Here is a 14,923-nt window from a genome sequence, read left to right on the forward strand (position 1 = left end):
TGAGGCCGAATTTAGAGTATTGTGTACAGTTTTGGTCACCTAGTTACAGGAAGGATGTACGTAAGTTTGAAAGAGTGCAGAGAAGGTTCACAAGGATGTTGCCGGGACTTGAGAAGCTGAGTTACAGAGAAAGATTGAATAGATTAGGACTGTATTCCCCGGAGTGTAGAAGAATGAGGGGAGATTTGATAGAGGTGTATAAGATTTTGATGGGTATAGATAGAGTGAATGCAAGCTTTTTCCACTGAGGCTAGGGGAGAAAAAAGCCAGAGGGCATGGGTTAAGGGTAAAAGGAGAAAAGTTTAAAGGGAATATTAGGGGGGCTTGTTCACGCAGAGAGTGGTGGGATCGTGGAATGAGCTGTCGGATAAAGTGGTAAATGTGGGGTCACTTTTAACATCTAAGAAAAACTTGGACAGGTACATGGATGAGAGGAGTGTGGAGGGATATGGTTCAAGTGCAGGTCAGTGGGACTAGGCAAAAAATGGTTCGGTACAGACAAGAAGGGCCAAAAGGCCTGTTTGAGCTGTAATTTTCTATGGTTCTATGGTTAGATTTAGAGGTAGGCTTACCATCTCTCAGAATTGTGTTGATTGCCACTGAGAGTGTTCCTATGCACAGGTTCCATTTCTACACCTCATTTTTCTGGTGAACATGTCTGGTTTCATTGGAAATAGTGAAAATGGGACCTCTTTGAATGCAGCACTCATTTCACATGGACCTGCTGAGATCAGGTTTCCAGCCTGTGCAATTCGCATGCCACCCTCTTCCTCTTGTGAGGGAAAAAAAATTGATCTGTTTGAAAAGGGAGTGGAACTTCCCCATTCGGCATCCTGCCTGCTCATTTTTGCAGGCCTCGAGAGTTGACCTGACTCAGTGAAAATCCAGCACTTTGTCTGTCTTTTGGTCTGTTACAGCATTAGGAATGGGAGGTCTAAGAGTCATAGAGATTTACAGCATGGAAACAGGCCCTTCGACCTAACTTGTCCTTGTCACCTAGTTTCTACCATTAAGCCAGTCCCAATTGCCTGCATTTGGCCCATATCCCTCTATACCCATCTTACCCATGTAACTGTCTAAATACTTTTTAAAAGACAAATTTATACCTGCCTCTACTACTGCCTCTGGCAGCTTGTTCTAGACACTCTCATCGCCTGAGTCAAAAAATTGCCCCTTGGAACCTTTTTGTATCTCTGCCCTCTTACCTTAAGCACATGCCCTCTAGTTTCAGACTCCCCTACTTTTGGGAAAATATATGAACTATCTACCTTATCTACCTACGCTCCTCATTATTTCATAGATCTCTATAATATCACCCCTAAGCCCCTCATGTTCCAGGAAAAAAGTCCCAGTCTATCCGGCTTCTCCTTCCAACTCAAACCATCAAGTCCTGGTGGCACCCTAGTAAACCTTTTCTGCACTCTTTCTACTTTAATACTATCCTTTCTAAATTGGGTGACAAGAACTGTACATAGTTTTCCTAGTGTGGCCTTATTAATGTCTTGTACAACTTCAAGACATCCCAACTCCTGTATTCAGTGTTCTTAGCAGTGCAACCAAGGTTGCCGAATACCTTCTTCACCACCCTGCTCTTGCCAATGAAGGCGTGCACACAATGTAGCCAAATGATATCATTTTGTAATTTTTTTCCAGCATTGACCAGGCAGTAAGAGTGGGAGAGATTCCTAATCAGCTTCGTGATGGAAAGAAATTGGAGATTTCAGAATCACTATCCATTGCAGCAGGCTACAACATGAATGTTAAGGTGTATGTTGCCACAGCTGAGTTGGCTGCTAGACTGGTGTGAATCAGATTGGTGTGAACAGCATGGGGCTCAATCCTGTTTCCAGCTGGTGTGGATTTGTAACCTGCTTCTTTGCCCTACCATTGTTGGAGATCATAGTTTTGTGGGTTGGACTTACCTTCAGGCAGAGAACTGAAGAAGAACTGACAACTGCAGCCTAATTATTCATTTTGTTTTTAGAGAACTGGTGATTTAAACATGCGTGGCATTTAACAGGTCTTATCTGCCCTTCACCAGCATTTGTCCCTCCTCCACACTTCTGTGACTTCCCTTTTATGGATTAAAGCTTATTGAGGAGAACTGGTCTAATAAATCTTTCAGAGTTGTTAATATGTTGAACTAAAACATTACAGTTCAGCCTTTAAATATTATAACAGCTCAGCTGAATAATAATTAAGTACCATTAAGTATAAATTAAATTGAAATCACTATGATCCATTATTTAAGAGCCATGACAGTTTATAAACTTTTTGGCTCCAGAATCCCTACAGTGCAGCAGGCCCCTGGAGGCTCTAGTCTGCCAAAGAAATCAATGCTCTTCTAGACTTTCTACCATGTAGCTGTGGAACAGAATCTCAGTGAACTCCTAGTTACGAAGTGTAAGGAGGTTCGTGCGATACAGTGGAAGTGGTCCAAAATCTTCTACACCAACATGCATTTGTAAAGTGTCTTTGTAAGAAAGGAAAACAATGGGCAGGATTCTCCAATCTCGTCCATGGCTGCCCCACAGTAAGTGAAAACGGAGAATTTGGTGTTTCAACCAAAACTGCATTCACTTTCAGTAACACCAGAGAATCCCATCTACGAACCAGGATGAAGGTTTTCGACAAATGTTGCCTTATGATGATTGTACTTCAGTTTCATTACTAGGTCAGCTTGGAAAACTTCTTTCTTGTCATTCTTGAAAATGTAACCTAGACTGGTAGGCCAGTATAGTACTGAGCAATGTTAGAGATTTGCTTTTTGAATGAAAATTAAACCAGGCAGTTATAAAAGATTACCTGGTGATCATTTGAGAGAATGGGGAGTCTTTGTGAATTTCTCTTGGTGTCCTTGTGAATTTCTCAGGCCCTTCAGCAATGTCAACATTTCATTTATTTGTTGTGTGTTAGATCTTAGAATCACAGATCCCCCTGCACTGGAGAAGGAGGTCATTCGGCCCATCGAGTCTGCACCAACAACAATCCTACCCAGGCCCCATCCCCAAAATCCCACATATTTGCCCCATTAATCCCTCTGACATATGCATCCTGGGACACTAAGGAGCAATTTAGCATGGCTGATCAAACTAACCTGCACACCTTTTGGACTGTGGGAGAAAGCTGGTGCTCTCCACACCGACACGAGAATGTGTGCAAACTCCACACAGACCTAAACTGGGAATCGAACCCACGTCCCTGGAACTGTGAGGCAGCAGTGCTAACTACTGTGCCACCGTGAAACCCCAATGACTTGTAATGCCCCAGTGTTTTCCAGCCAATGAAGTACTTCAGAAGGAAAGCCACCGCTGTAATATTAGAGACGCAGCAACCATTGCACATATCGCAAGGTCCCACAAACATCAATGTATGTAAGACCAGATGAATTGTTTTTGTGCGATTTTTATTTATTTATTATTGTCACAAGTAAGCATACATTAACATTGCAATGAAGTTTCTGTGAAAATCCCCTGGTCACCACACTCTGGTGCCTGTTCGGATACACTGAGGAGAATTTAGCATGGCCAGTGCACCTAACCATGTCTTTTGGACTGTGGGAGGAAACCAGGGCACCTGGAAGAAGCTCACGCAGTCATGAGGAGAACGTGCAGACGGTGACCCAAGCTGGAATGAGCCTTAGCCTCTGGCGCTGTGAGGATCTTGCTGGGTACAATTTGGCCACCATGTTTGCCTAGAATGATGGAATTCGAAAATTAATCCAGCATACTTAAAATAATTCAGAATATTCCTAAATGTTCAGAGGCACAACAGAAAGCCTGTAATGATGTAACTATTGACTAGTTAAATAGTACTTGTGATTTTAGCATCAGAATTTAGGAAATACATATGTTGTCAGAACTATTGATGTAGATTGCTTCTGCACCATCCGGAATGGCTCGAAAGATCCACCAGGTGATGTAATAATAGATGTTTCTAATGTGAATGTACCATATTTATACAAACTGAATGAATGGGAGATGTTGCATAAGATAGATTGAGACGCTCTGTTCAGTCAAAATTGAACTAATATTTTACTCTGAGCATGTTTTATACCTGCTGGAACTGCGCTTATAAATCAGGGTGGAAAATTACTATACAAGTATCAAGTAAACAGTCCAAACTTTTAGATCCCAGGAAATCATCAACAAGGGCTCTCACAGAACCATTTCTGGTGAACCAGAAGTTCAGTGTGGTCAGCTCTCCAGAACTTCTGATGACATTGCAAATCTTTTGCATCCATGTCTCAGCATTGGGTGCAATTGGGATCAGAAGATTTGGGCCAGTTACTTAAATGTTTTATCAGCTAATTGCTGATCAGAGAGCTGCAAGGTGGTTATTTTCAAGAAATTCCATTGGTAGGAATCAGTTTGCCTAGTTCACCTCCACCATCCCCATTTTTCCAAGATTTTTGTTGCACTGTTAGAATAGTCAAATGTTTGTTGTATTAGCAAGAAACAGCAGAAGGCACTGGATTTGGAAATGACTATAGACCCTTTATCTCAACTCCTGTGCTGAAGACTCGTGCTGCATAACTAGGCGGTCCCTCACCAAGCTGTTCCAGTACAGCTACAACACCATTAGCATGGAAAGTTGCTCGAGTGTTTCCTGTCTGCAGAAAGTATGGCAATTCTGATTGGGCCAGTAACTGTCGCATCAGGCTATTCAGTCAGTAAACTAATGAAATAGAGTGTTGACATTGCTACTGAGCTCATCAGTTCTCAATTTAGGTGATGCCGGGAACACTCCATCCGACCTCATAATACCATTGGCCCAAACAAAACCAATGAACTGAATTCTTAAGGTGAGAGTGACTGCGCTTGACATGAAGACAGCGTTTGACCTATTATGGTATCAAGGAACCCCAGTAAAACTGAAGTTAATGGGAATAATGGGCAATCTATCCTTAGCTATAGCTGCAGGAGTTCCTCAGGGTAATGTCCTAGGTTCAACCATAAGTTAAGGAGTACAGAACATAGGGCTAATGGAAGGACTCTTAGTAGTGTTGACGAGCAGAGAGATCTCAGGGTACATGTGCATAGCTCCCTGAAAGTTGGCACCCAGGTTGATAAGGTTGTTGAGAAGGCGTACGGTGTGTTAGCTTCTATTGGTAGAGGGATTGAATTTTGGAGCCGTGAGGTCATGTTACAATTGTACAAAACTCTGGTGCGGCCGCACTTGGAGTATTGCATACAGTCCTGGTCGCCGCATTATAAGAAAGATGTGGAGGCATTGGAAAGGGTGCAGAGGAGGTTTACCAGGATGTTGCCTGGTATGGTGGGAAGGTCTTATGAGGAAAGGCTGAGGGACTTGAAGTTATTTTCATTAGAGAGAAGAAGGTTACGAGGTGACCTAATTGAGGCATACAGGGTGATCAGAGGATTGGATAGGGTGGACAGTGAGAGTCTTTTTCCTCGGATGGTGATAGCTAACACGAGGGGACATAGCTTTAAATTAAGGGGTGGTAATTATAGGACGGATGTCAGAGGTAGGCTCTTTACTCAGAGGGTAGTAAGGGCGTAGAATGCTCTGCCTGCAGCAGTTGTGGACTCGCCAACTTTAAGGGCATTCAAATGGTCAGTGGATAGCCATATGGATAACATTGGAATAGTTTAGGTTAGAGGGTCATTAGATTGGTTCCACTGGTTGGCGCAACATCGAGGGCCGAAGGGCCTGTGCTGCGCTGTAATGTTCTATGTTCTATAACAACATAATTAGGAGCACCAGTCGATCATGCAGTTCTATAGACCATCTTCACTATTCAATATGCTTATGAGTGATCTTTGGCTTCAACTCCATTTTCCACAGGCTAAATTAACTGTTGCAGTTTTAAATGGGAATTGAGCACCCAGTTGAATTACTCATGGAAGAAAGTACAATAGCTGAACAAATTGCATATAGATGTTTGATAAAAGTAACATTGAGAAGTCTGTCAAATGCTCAGTGATTTAATAATGCAAAGAGAGAAAATGGTTTAATCTAAAAAAAATTAAGCATATTGGTTCCCAAACATAAGTCTGTATTTTCTTTTACATATTTTATTGCCAAGGCTGTTGATTATTCAGACACTGTGATGTGAAGTTAATTTATTTTTAAGAGCTTGTTCTCTTATAAGTTGCCAGCCCCTGCATTATTTGATTTTAAAGGGAGTGCCACTGTAAATTATTTTTATTTCTTCCTAAAGATGTTTGCTCCCCTATCTGCAGCCACAAGGGTAGCCAGGCAGGTAATTTGCTTCCAGGCTTCTGCTAATATTTGTCTAAACCTGGTTACTGGAGGGTGCATGTACAGGGCAGGTAGCTCATCAGAAATTGTTCCCTGTATCATCCAGTGCTTGGCCTTGGTTTGGTTTTTTTTTCTGTAGTTGAAGTGGAATAAATTTATATCTGTAGTTGAATCATAAATCAATGCAGACTGATGTCTCATTATTTTAACTATAATTTAAAACTGGTGTATTTTGGTCAGCTTGTGATTTAAATTTTGGAATATACAAATATCACAGTCTGATCTTCAATGACAGTTCTGTAAGAAGAATATAATCTTGAAACAATTTGCATTTAGGATATGGGCTGTGTCAAAGGGGGAAGAAGTAATTGTTGGGAAGGCTCTAGCTAAAATGGATAGGGTAAACTGGAATCAAACCAGAGCAACTGTACTGAATATTGGAGAAAAGATGTAAAAACAGAAAATGCTGGAAACTCCCAGCAGGTCTGACTGCATCTGTGGAGGGAGAACAGAGCCAGCGTTTCGAGTTTGGATGACTCTTTGTCAGAGCTCTGCTTTCTGGTACCAAAAAATGGCTGCCTGGAAAGAGAGTAACACTCCAGTAACGAAGAAGCACGGTCACTTGACTGACACACTTCCACCAAATCAGATGCTGCCACTGTGGCTGGAATTTTTGCCACCCCGCCCACCATGGAAATCGTATTGGGTGGCACATGGATCATGAACAGTTCCATTGACCTTGGGTGGGATTTTCCGGATTTGGGTTGAGCTGGTCGGAAAATCTTGTCTTGTGTGTACTTCAGAGGGTAGTAGAGAGTTGGGAAGTGTATGTGGTGAATCACCAGACATTTAAGAGGCTACATCAAGTCCAAGGGGAAAGAATAGCTTGCTTGCCAGTTCACTGGAACCCGAGATCACTAAGTCTTGCTACAGTGGACTCAGTCGAGGACTTTAATGGGTATGATGGGCCAGCAGACCAGAGGATATTGATGATACGCACTGAGATACTTGGAGCACTGGCTGACCTTCCAAACAAAGTTAGAGGGCATGATGCCACCCAGCTTCAACTTGGCGCAGACCTTTCATGCAGTTTTGAATTCATCCATTCAAACATGGAAGCAGTAGCTAAATCCATGACCCAGCTGTGCGGCAACATCTGCCATGCAGTGTCTTAATACAGTACACCACCTGTATTGATTCTGTTTGTTGTTTGGCTTTCATCATATGCCCGTTGTCCTCATGGTTGGCTGGTAGTGATGGATCATCAGCTGAGTGTTCCATGAGTATCCCTTGTCTCCTATCCTATCATTCTGGTTCTTCCCTCTCCTTGAATACATAGGAAACCCATAGAGCCATGTGTGCAAAGTCGATGGCATTCTGCCCTGTGAGGAGTGGTTCTCCCTGATTAAACCGTGCCTTCTCATCCTGCTTCTCCCTTCTCTCAGACAACATCAGTTAATGTTCTCCTTTTGCATGCTGGGCCTCTGGGAGGCAGCCTAAATGTGGCAATGAATGATGCACCACAATGTTCTTTATGTCATCTACTCCCAATTGGAATAATCTAATTGTGTACAAGTTTAATGAGACTGTGACTTTTACAGCCACTGGCTGATGTGAGGCCCTCTTGAAGGAGGTGACACAGCTCTGTGATCACATTGTTGAATCTAAGGCATTGCTGCTGGGTAAGGTGGAGAAATGAGAACTGATCTCTGTCAGTGGGTTTGAGCCTTCTGTTGGAGAGTCCTCCTCCTCCACCACTTTCACAGAGCTTTGCTCAAACTAAAGCCTTAGACCTGTGGTAGACCTGGTGTGTTTGGGGGCCAAGCTGCCCTTCCAGAATGGATGCACCAATTCACCAACAGACTTCCAAACCCCAGCATTAGTACTTCTGGAAACTTTGCTGCAGTGAAGTGAAAAGCACCTCAACTGCAGTCTGGAAGATTGTTCCTTTAAATAGTGCGAGTTGTGAATCCCTTCTTCAGCTAAGTGATTAACACGTGTTCAGTAGACCTAAGCTGTTAAAGTTAGGAAAGCTTGCATCAAATCAGTAGGACCAGTAGTGACAGCAGTGCACTTTTGGTGCACGTGCAACATGTCTGCGCAAGTGCCCTTCCCAATATGGGCACATGTTTGGGTCACAGTTGGGGTAGTCATCAGTGTGTTGTGTATTGTTCTTTGCTTCCATACCAGCAGTGCTACTGATCCCAATTTTATGACCATCTTGTTACCTTGTGTTTATACTGAATTTGCAGGAAGACTTGCAGGAAAACAGTGACATTTATGTAAGAAATCAATGTTTCAATATTACATTGATCAAATTTGATGCTAAAATAGAATGAATAATAATGGGGTGTTTATTATGTTGGGAAAATATAAAACAAAAATGAAACAGTAATTGAAGTTAGCATGCTGAACTAGGCCTGATCATTTTTTTGGGAGTACAATATTTGTTTCGGTGCTACTATTTCTTGTTTGCATAAGGATGTTGTCTCTGTCAGCTTGTGGCACGTACTGTTTGGCAGCAAATAATGTTTTGAATAATAACTTACAATTTGGCTTAGCTTAGTATGGCGAAGATAAATGTACATATAACTTGTTCATTATGATATCATGTGCCTCATAACTTGATGCAGATAGTTGCATGATTTCCTGGTGGCAGGCTTGAGATAGATTATCAATAAACACCATCAAACATATGTTGACTGATTCCTCTCTACTACGCATAATGTGTTTTGAAAATTAACTTTTTTGGGGCTAATCTTACTTTGTGGTTCAGATGGTTACAGTCCATGAAGTTAGCATGAACCCAATAACATTGCACCAAACCGTTTATTTTAAGTTTTCTGCTAAATGTCTAGGGCTGCATTTTGAAAATTATCATTGAGCAACTTCAGTATTATGTACATTCTGGAAAATGTGCTTACTTGCATGGGGGACATTCTGCTGGAGAACAAAGTATTTTTATCCACTTTTGGCACACTTTATGTAAAGAATGGGCAAGTAATCAAGAATGCGGTTGTTGGGGTGATAGGTTTTGTGTTGTGGGTTTGAGATCATCCAAAAGTTCGTAGGCTAGTATGCCTGTGGCCTTATGCTGTGTTCTTTGTTTGCCTTTAGGTACTGGTGAAAGTGGCAAGAGCACATTTATTAAGCAGATGAGAATCATCCATGGAGATGGCTACTCAGATGAAGACAGGAAAAATTTCACAAAGCTCGTATTTCAGAACATATTCACTGCAATGCAGGCGATGATCAGAGCTATGGACACGCTCCGGGTGCAATACAAGAATGAGCAAAATGTGGTATGTTTATTTTTCTGTTCTGCTCAATCATCTCTTTGAAATACTCACACCAGATTGTAATGCAGGATCCCTTCTATTGTGATTAAAGATCTTGAATCAGCTGACCAGTAGTTGCAATAATCTTATTATTCTTACATTCAGTGAAGTCTAAAGTCAATGCAAATTTCTAAAAGATATCCAAGATTTAAGGATTTTTCAAAATGTTCCATTTATTTCTTTTAAATATTTTACTAGGCATGTTTTGTTGACACAACCCATGTAACCAGTGTAACCTCCTACAATGCCATGTTGCTGATAAGAGCTGTGAGGAAGCTTGGGGGCTAATACCGAGGACAGGATTCATTGATGTTAAAGGTTATTGATGAACTAGATGTAAATTAAAAGCAACTACCTGTTCATGTGACTGTGTCTCAATGTCAAGTCTAGTGAGAGAATATTTGAGACAGACCTAATGTTTGATGTTTTAGCTTCTACAATAAGAATCCAATATACAACTTAGTTTTGAAGGAGAGTGTAAAATAATTAGTGGGGCGGGGGGGTGGGGGGGATGTGCAGGGGTAGGGGAAATTACAAAACCTAAAGTAAAGGGGAGGGTACATTTGCAGGTTAATGTTGAGAATGTCCCACTAACTAAAGGAGTAGGGGGCACGAGAGAGGTTAGTAGCGTTTCTACAAATAAGGTCCAGATAAAGGCTGGTATAAAGACACTCTACCTGAATGCACAAAACATTTGAAACAAAGTGAATGAGCTGATGGCACAAATCAGCACAAATGGGTATGATCTGGTGGCCATTACAGAAACGTGGTTGCGGGTGACCGAGACTAGGAACTAAATATCCAGGGGTATCAGACATTTAGGAAGGATAGACAGAAGGAAAAGGAGGTCGGTTGCTCTGTTAATAAAGGATAATATCAGGACAGTAGTAAGAGAAGATATAGGGTCCAAAGAGCAAAATGTGGAATTGTTGTGGGTGGAGATAAGGAATAGTAAGGGGAGGAAGTCACTGGCAGGTGTGGTCTATAGGCTCCCAAATAATAATTTTGAGGTGGAGCGGGCTATAAACAAGCAAATAATTGTTGCATGCAAAAGATTGGGAAAGATTTAAAAAACAACAAAGAATGACTAAGAAAGCGATAAAGAAAGGAAAGATAGAGTATGGAGCTAAACTAGCTCTAAATATAAAAAATGATAGTAAAAGATTTTACAAATATATAAAGAAGAGGAAACTGACTAGAGTGAATGTTGGACCCTTGGAGGATGAGGGGAGGATTTAACAGTGGTTAACGAGGAAATGGCTGAGATTTTAAATTATTTTTTTGTGTCGGTCTTCACGGAGGAGGACACAAATAGCTTTCCGAATATTAAAGATAGAGGGAAGGTAGGAGATGAGGTCCTTAATACAATTACTGTTACTAGAGAGGTAGTACTTGGTAGACTAATGGGACTGAAGGTAGACAAGTCCCCGGGACCGGATGGAATGCATCCCGGGGTTCTGAAAGAAATGGCAGAAGTAATAACAGATGCCTTAGTAATTATTTATCAAAATTCGCTGGACTCTGGGGAAGTGCCAGAGGATTGGAAAACAGCTAATGTTACGCCGCTGTTTAAAAAAAGTAGCAGACAAAAGGCAAGGAATTATAGCTGGTTAGCTTAACGTCCGTAGTTGGAAAAATGCTAGAATCCATCATCAAAGAAGAAATAGCAGGGCACCTAGAAAAGAATGGTTTGATCAAGCAGATGCAGCATGGATTCGTGAAGGGGAAGTCGTGTTTGACGAATTTATTGGATTTCTATGAAGATGTGACTAGTGCGGTAGACAGAGGGGAACCGGTGGATGTGGTGTTTTTGGATTCCCAGAAAGCGTTCGAAAAGGTGCCTCACAGCTGCAGAAGGTTAGGGTACACGGAGTTGGGGGTAAAGTGTTAGCGTGGACTGAGGATTGGTTATCTAACAGAAAGCAGAGAGTTGGAATCAATGGACGCTTTCCTGGTTGGCAGTTGGTGACTAGTGGAGTGCCGCAGGAATCGGTGCTGGGGCCTCAACTGCTTACCATTTACATAGACGATCTGGAGGAGGGGGCTGATTGTAGGGTAACAAAATTTGCTGATGACATGAAGATGAGTGGAAAAGCGAATTGCTTGGAGAGCGTGGAAAGTCTGCAGAGAGATCTGGATAGGCTGAGTGAGTGGGCGAGGACCTGGCAGATGGAGTATAACGTTAGCAAATGTGAGGTTATCCACTTTGGTAGAAATAATAGTAGGAGGGATTATTATTTAAAGGGTGAAAAGCTGCAGCATGCTATTGTGCAGAGGGACCTGGGGGTCCTTGTGCACGAATTGCAAAAACTCAGTCTGCAGGTGCAGCAGGTGATCAAGAAGGTGAATGAAATGTTGGCCTTTGTAGCGAGGGAGGTAGAATATAAAAGCAGGGAGGTCTTGCTGCAACTGTACAAGGCACTGGTGAGGCCACAATTGGAGTACTGTATGCAGTTTTGGTCCCCTTATTTGTGTAAGGATATATTGGCCTTGGAGGGAGTACAGAGAAGGTTCACCAGCTGATACTGGAGATCAGGGGGTTAGCTTATGAGGAGAGATTGAATAGACTGGGCCTGTACTTGTTAGAGTTTAGAAGGCTGAGGGGGGATCTTATAGAGATATATAAGATAATGAAGGGGCTAGATAGGGTAGAGGTAGAGAGATTCTTTCCGCTTAGAAAGGAAAACAGAACTAGAGGGCACAGCCTCAAAATCGGGGGGGGGTGCAGTTTAGAACGGAGTTGAGGAGGAACTTCTTCACTCAAAGGGTGGTGAATCTCTGGAATATTCTGCCCATTGAAGTGGTGGAGGCTACCTCGTTGAATATATTTAAGTCACGGGTAGATAGATTTCTGATCGATAAGGGAATTAAGGGTTATGGGGAGAAAGCGGGAAAGTGGAACTGATCCACTTCAGATCAGCCATGATCTTATTGAATGGTGGGGCAGGCTCGAAGGGCTAGATGGCCTACTCCTGCTCCTATTTCTTATGTTCTTATGAACATAAAAGCAAAGTGCTGCGGATGCTGGAAATCAGAAACAAAAGCAGAAATGCTGGAAAAAACTCAGCAAGTCTGGCAGCATTTATGGATAAATAGAGTTAACTAGGAAAAATAAGGAAACCGGGTGGAAGTTGATTTTTTTCTAAAAAAAAATATTCTGGTTAGGTATTGAGCGATCTGGAAATCCAGGAGATGCATTTAACAGAAATGTTTCTCGCCTAACTCAAGTGCCAAAAGATCTTTTGTAGTTTGACAGTGGAGTTTTTCACAGAAGACTGACCTTGGATATGAGATGTGATAGTAATAAACTTGCAGAGAATTGCATTCATATTGCCAAAGATCCATGATACTGACACTGGCTGTTGGCATGTAGGTTTGTGGTAGTTGCTGGCAACCTCAAAATAAACTTGGCTCATTTGCTAAGATGACCACTAGAAAAATACAGGGTGGGATTTTCCCCCCAAAATTATGTGTGCTGAATTCATGTAAAAACTGAGGTAAATATTGCTGTTTTTTTCAGTAGGATTTTCAAAATGAATCTCCCACACTGTGCACTGCAGAATGCAGTAGCGTGAATCATGCAAAAAAAAATGAATGGGCAGGGTCTATTGCCGCTGGAGAGGCCAGCAGCGTAGTGCTGAGCGGGCCACTGCGCATGCGCCAAGCTGTCAACACTGAGATCGGTGCATGCGCACAGTAGCCCCACATTGCTGGCCTCCCAATTGCTGGCCAGCTCAATCGCTGGCCAGCATAGCAATCCCGCATCGCTGAGCACCCCGAACGTGTCTGGGCCAGCCTTGACACCCCCCCCGATCACTGTCCACCCTTCCCCTGTCACCGATTGCAAGTGCGGAGTGGCAGTGAGGCTCTGCTTCCATGGCACTGCTCAATGTCCCCTTAGGCATTGCCTCTTTGCCCTTTGGATAATGCTGGGGGCCAGGCTGGCTGATTTCTGGCATGGAGCTGATGGTGCCAGAAATCCTGCAGACTCGTGGGAGGCTATGGCACCCAATGGGAAGCCCACTAAACAACCTCTGAGTCTCCCAGCAGTGCAGTGGGCTGCAAGAATCACCCCCACAGTATTTTTTTTTAAAAGATCTTCATAGCCCCATTTTTGTATTATTTGTTTAGTTTGTTCGTTTGCCGGGGGAATTTCACAATATCTTCATTGCGGTGTTAATGTAAGCCTTACTTGTGACTAATAAATAAACTCTGCTGGGGGATAAGAATGAGGTCACGCTTACTTGGAAAAATACTTTGTATGTCAACACTCTATTTTTCTGACATTCTTTCAAGTCTTCAGAAAAACAGATTCTGCTTCATTATCACATCCTTCACAGGTAATCCATGATCTCATTAAATCACCTATTCCTGACCTACGTTTCCCTAGGAACATAGGAATTAGGAGCAGAAGCAGGCAAATTCAGCCCTTAGAACCTGCTCCACCATTTAATCAGATCATGGCTGATCTCTCCCTGGTCTCAAATCCAACTCCCCACCTGTTCCTAAAATCATATCTATTTCCTTCTTGAAACCATGCAACAATTGGCACCACACAATGGGGCAGTAAGTTCCAAAAGTTCACCACCCTCTGCATAAAGTAGTTCCTCCTCATCTCTGTTTTAAATCTATTGCCCCTCAACCTATACCTGTGACCTCTTGTTCTAGATTGTCCCATGAGCTCAAATTTTTGGTCTACATTTACTTTATCAATCCCTTTACAAATTTTATATATTGTCAGATTCAACTTAATCCTTTTAAACTCCATTGAGTACAGGCCCATACTGTTTAATCTCTCCTCATGCGTCAACAGTTTCATTCCCGGAATCAATTTAGTGAACTTCCTTTGAACTGCGTCTAATGCCACCACATCCTTCCTCAAATAAGGAAACCAAAACTGGACACACTATCTAGATGTAGTCTCACCAATACCCTATACAACTGTAAAAACAAGGAGTTAATTAATTTCACAGAACACATACAAATGTTAACAGTCAGTATTTCATGCTCGCAGTTTGTGTTTTGTTGGCCTGTTTGGTTTGTTAACATTTTGTAATACAATCAATGCCATTGGGCCATTGTGTATCCCTGCCCTTGAATCTAATGGCTGGTGCACTGGAGAAGTCATGTCCCTTTTTAAGCTGCTCCCAATGCTGCCAGTATGGATTGCTGGCTCTGTATGGTAGATATGGGACCTCCTGCTCTTGTCTGAAATATTTTAGGAAATGCAGTTAAATTACTTGTTAAAATGAGTCTACTGTTGGGGCCTGAAGCCTTCTGTTCTGGAGTCACACACAGCTCTTTATTATCTCATTTAATATCTCTTTCCCATCCATTTCCAATTTGATTGCATTAACATG

The 14,923-nt window shown here is 42.2% G+C and overlaps 1 protein-coding gene across 1 annotated transcript in view; it reads left to right on the forward strand.

Moving 5' to 3' along the window:
• LOC145343064 (guanine nucleotide-binding protein subunit alpha-14) overlaps positions 1 to 14,923 on the forward strand; it is a 168,968-nt gene that overhangs the window by 76,785 nt on the left and 77,260 nt on the right. The window contains exon 2 of the mRNA XM_080188881.1: positions 9,343 to 9,527. Within this exon, the coding sequence (XP_080045007.1) occupies positions 9,343 to 9,527 (185 nt within the window). The remainder of the gene's footprint in view (positions 1 to 9,342; positions 9,528 to 14,923) is intronic.

This window comes from Carcharhinus amblyrhynchos, chromosome 5, assembly GCF_965287045.1.
Source record: "Carcharhinus amblyrhynchos chromosome 5, sCarAmb.v2.hapA, whole genome shotgun sequence".
Lineage (NCBI taxonomy): Eukaryota > Metazoa > Chordata > Chondrichthyes > Carcharhiniformes > Carcharhinidae > Carcharhinus > Carcharhinus amblyrhynchos.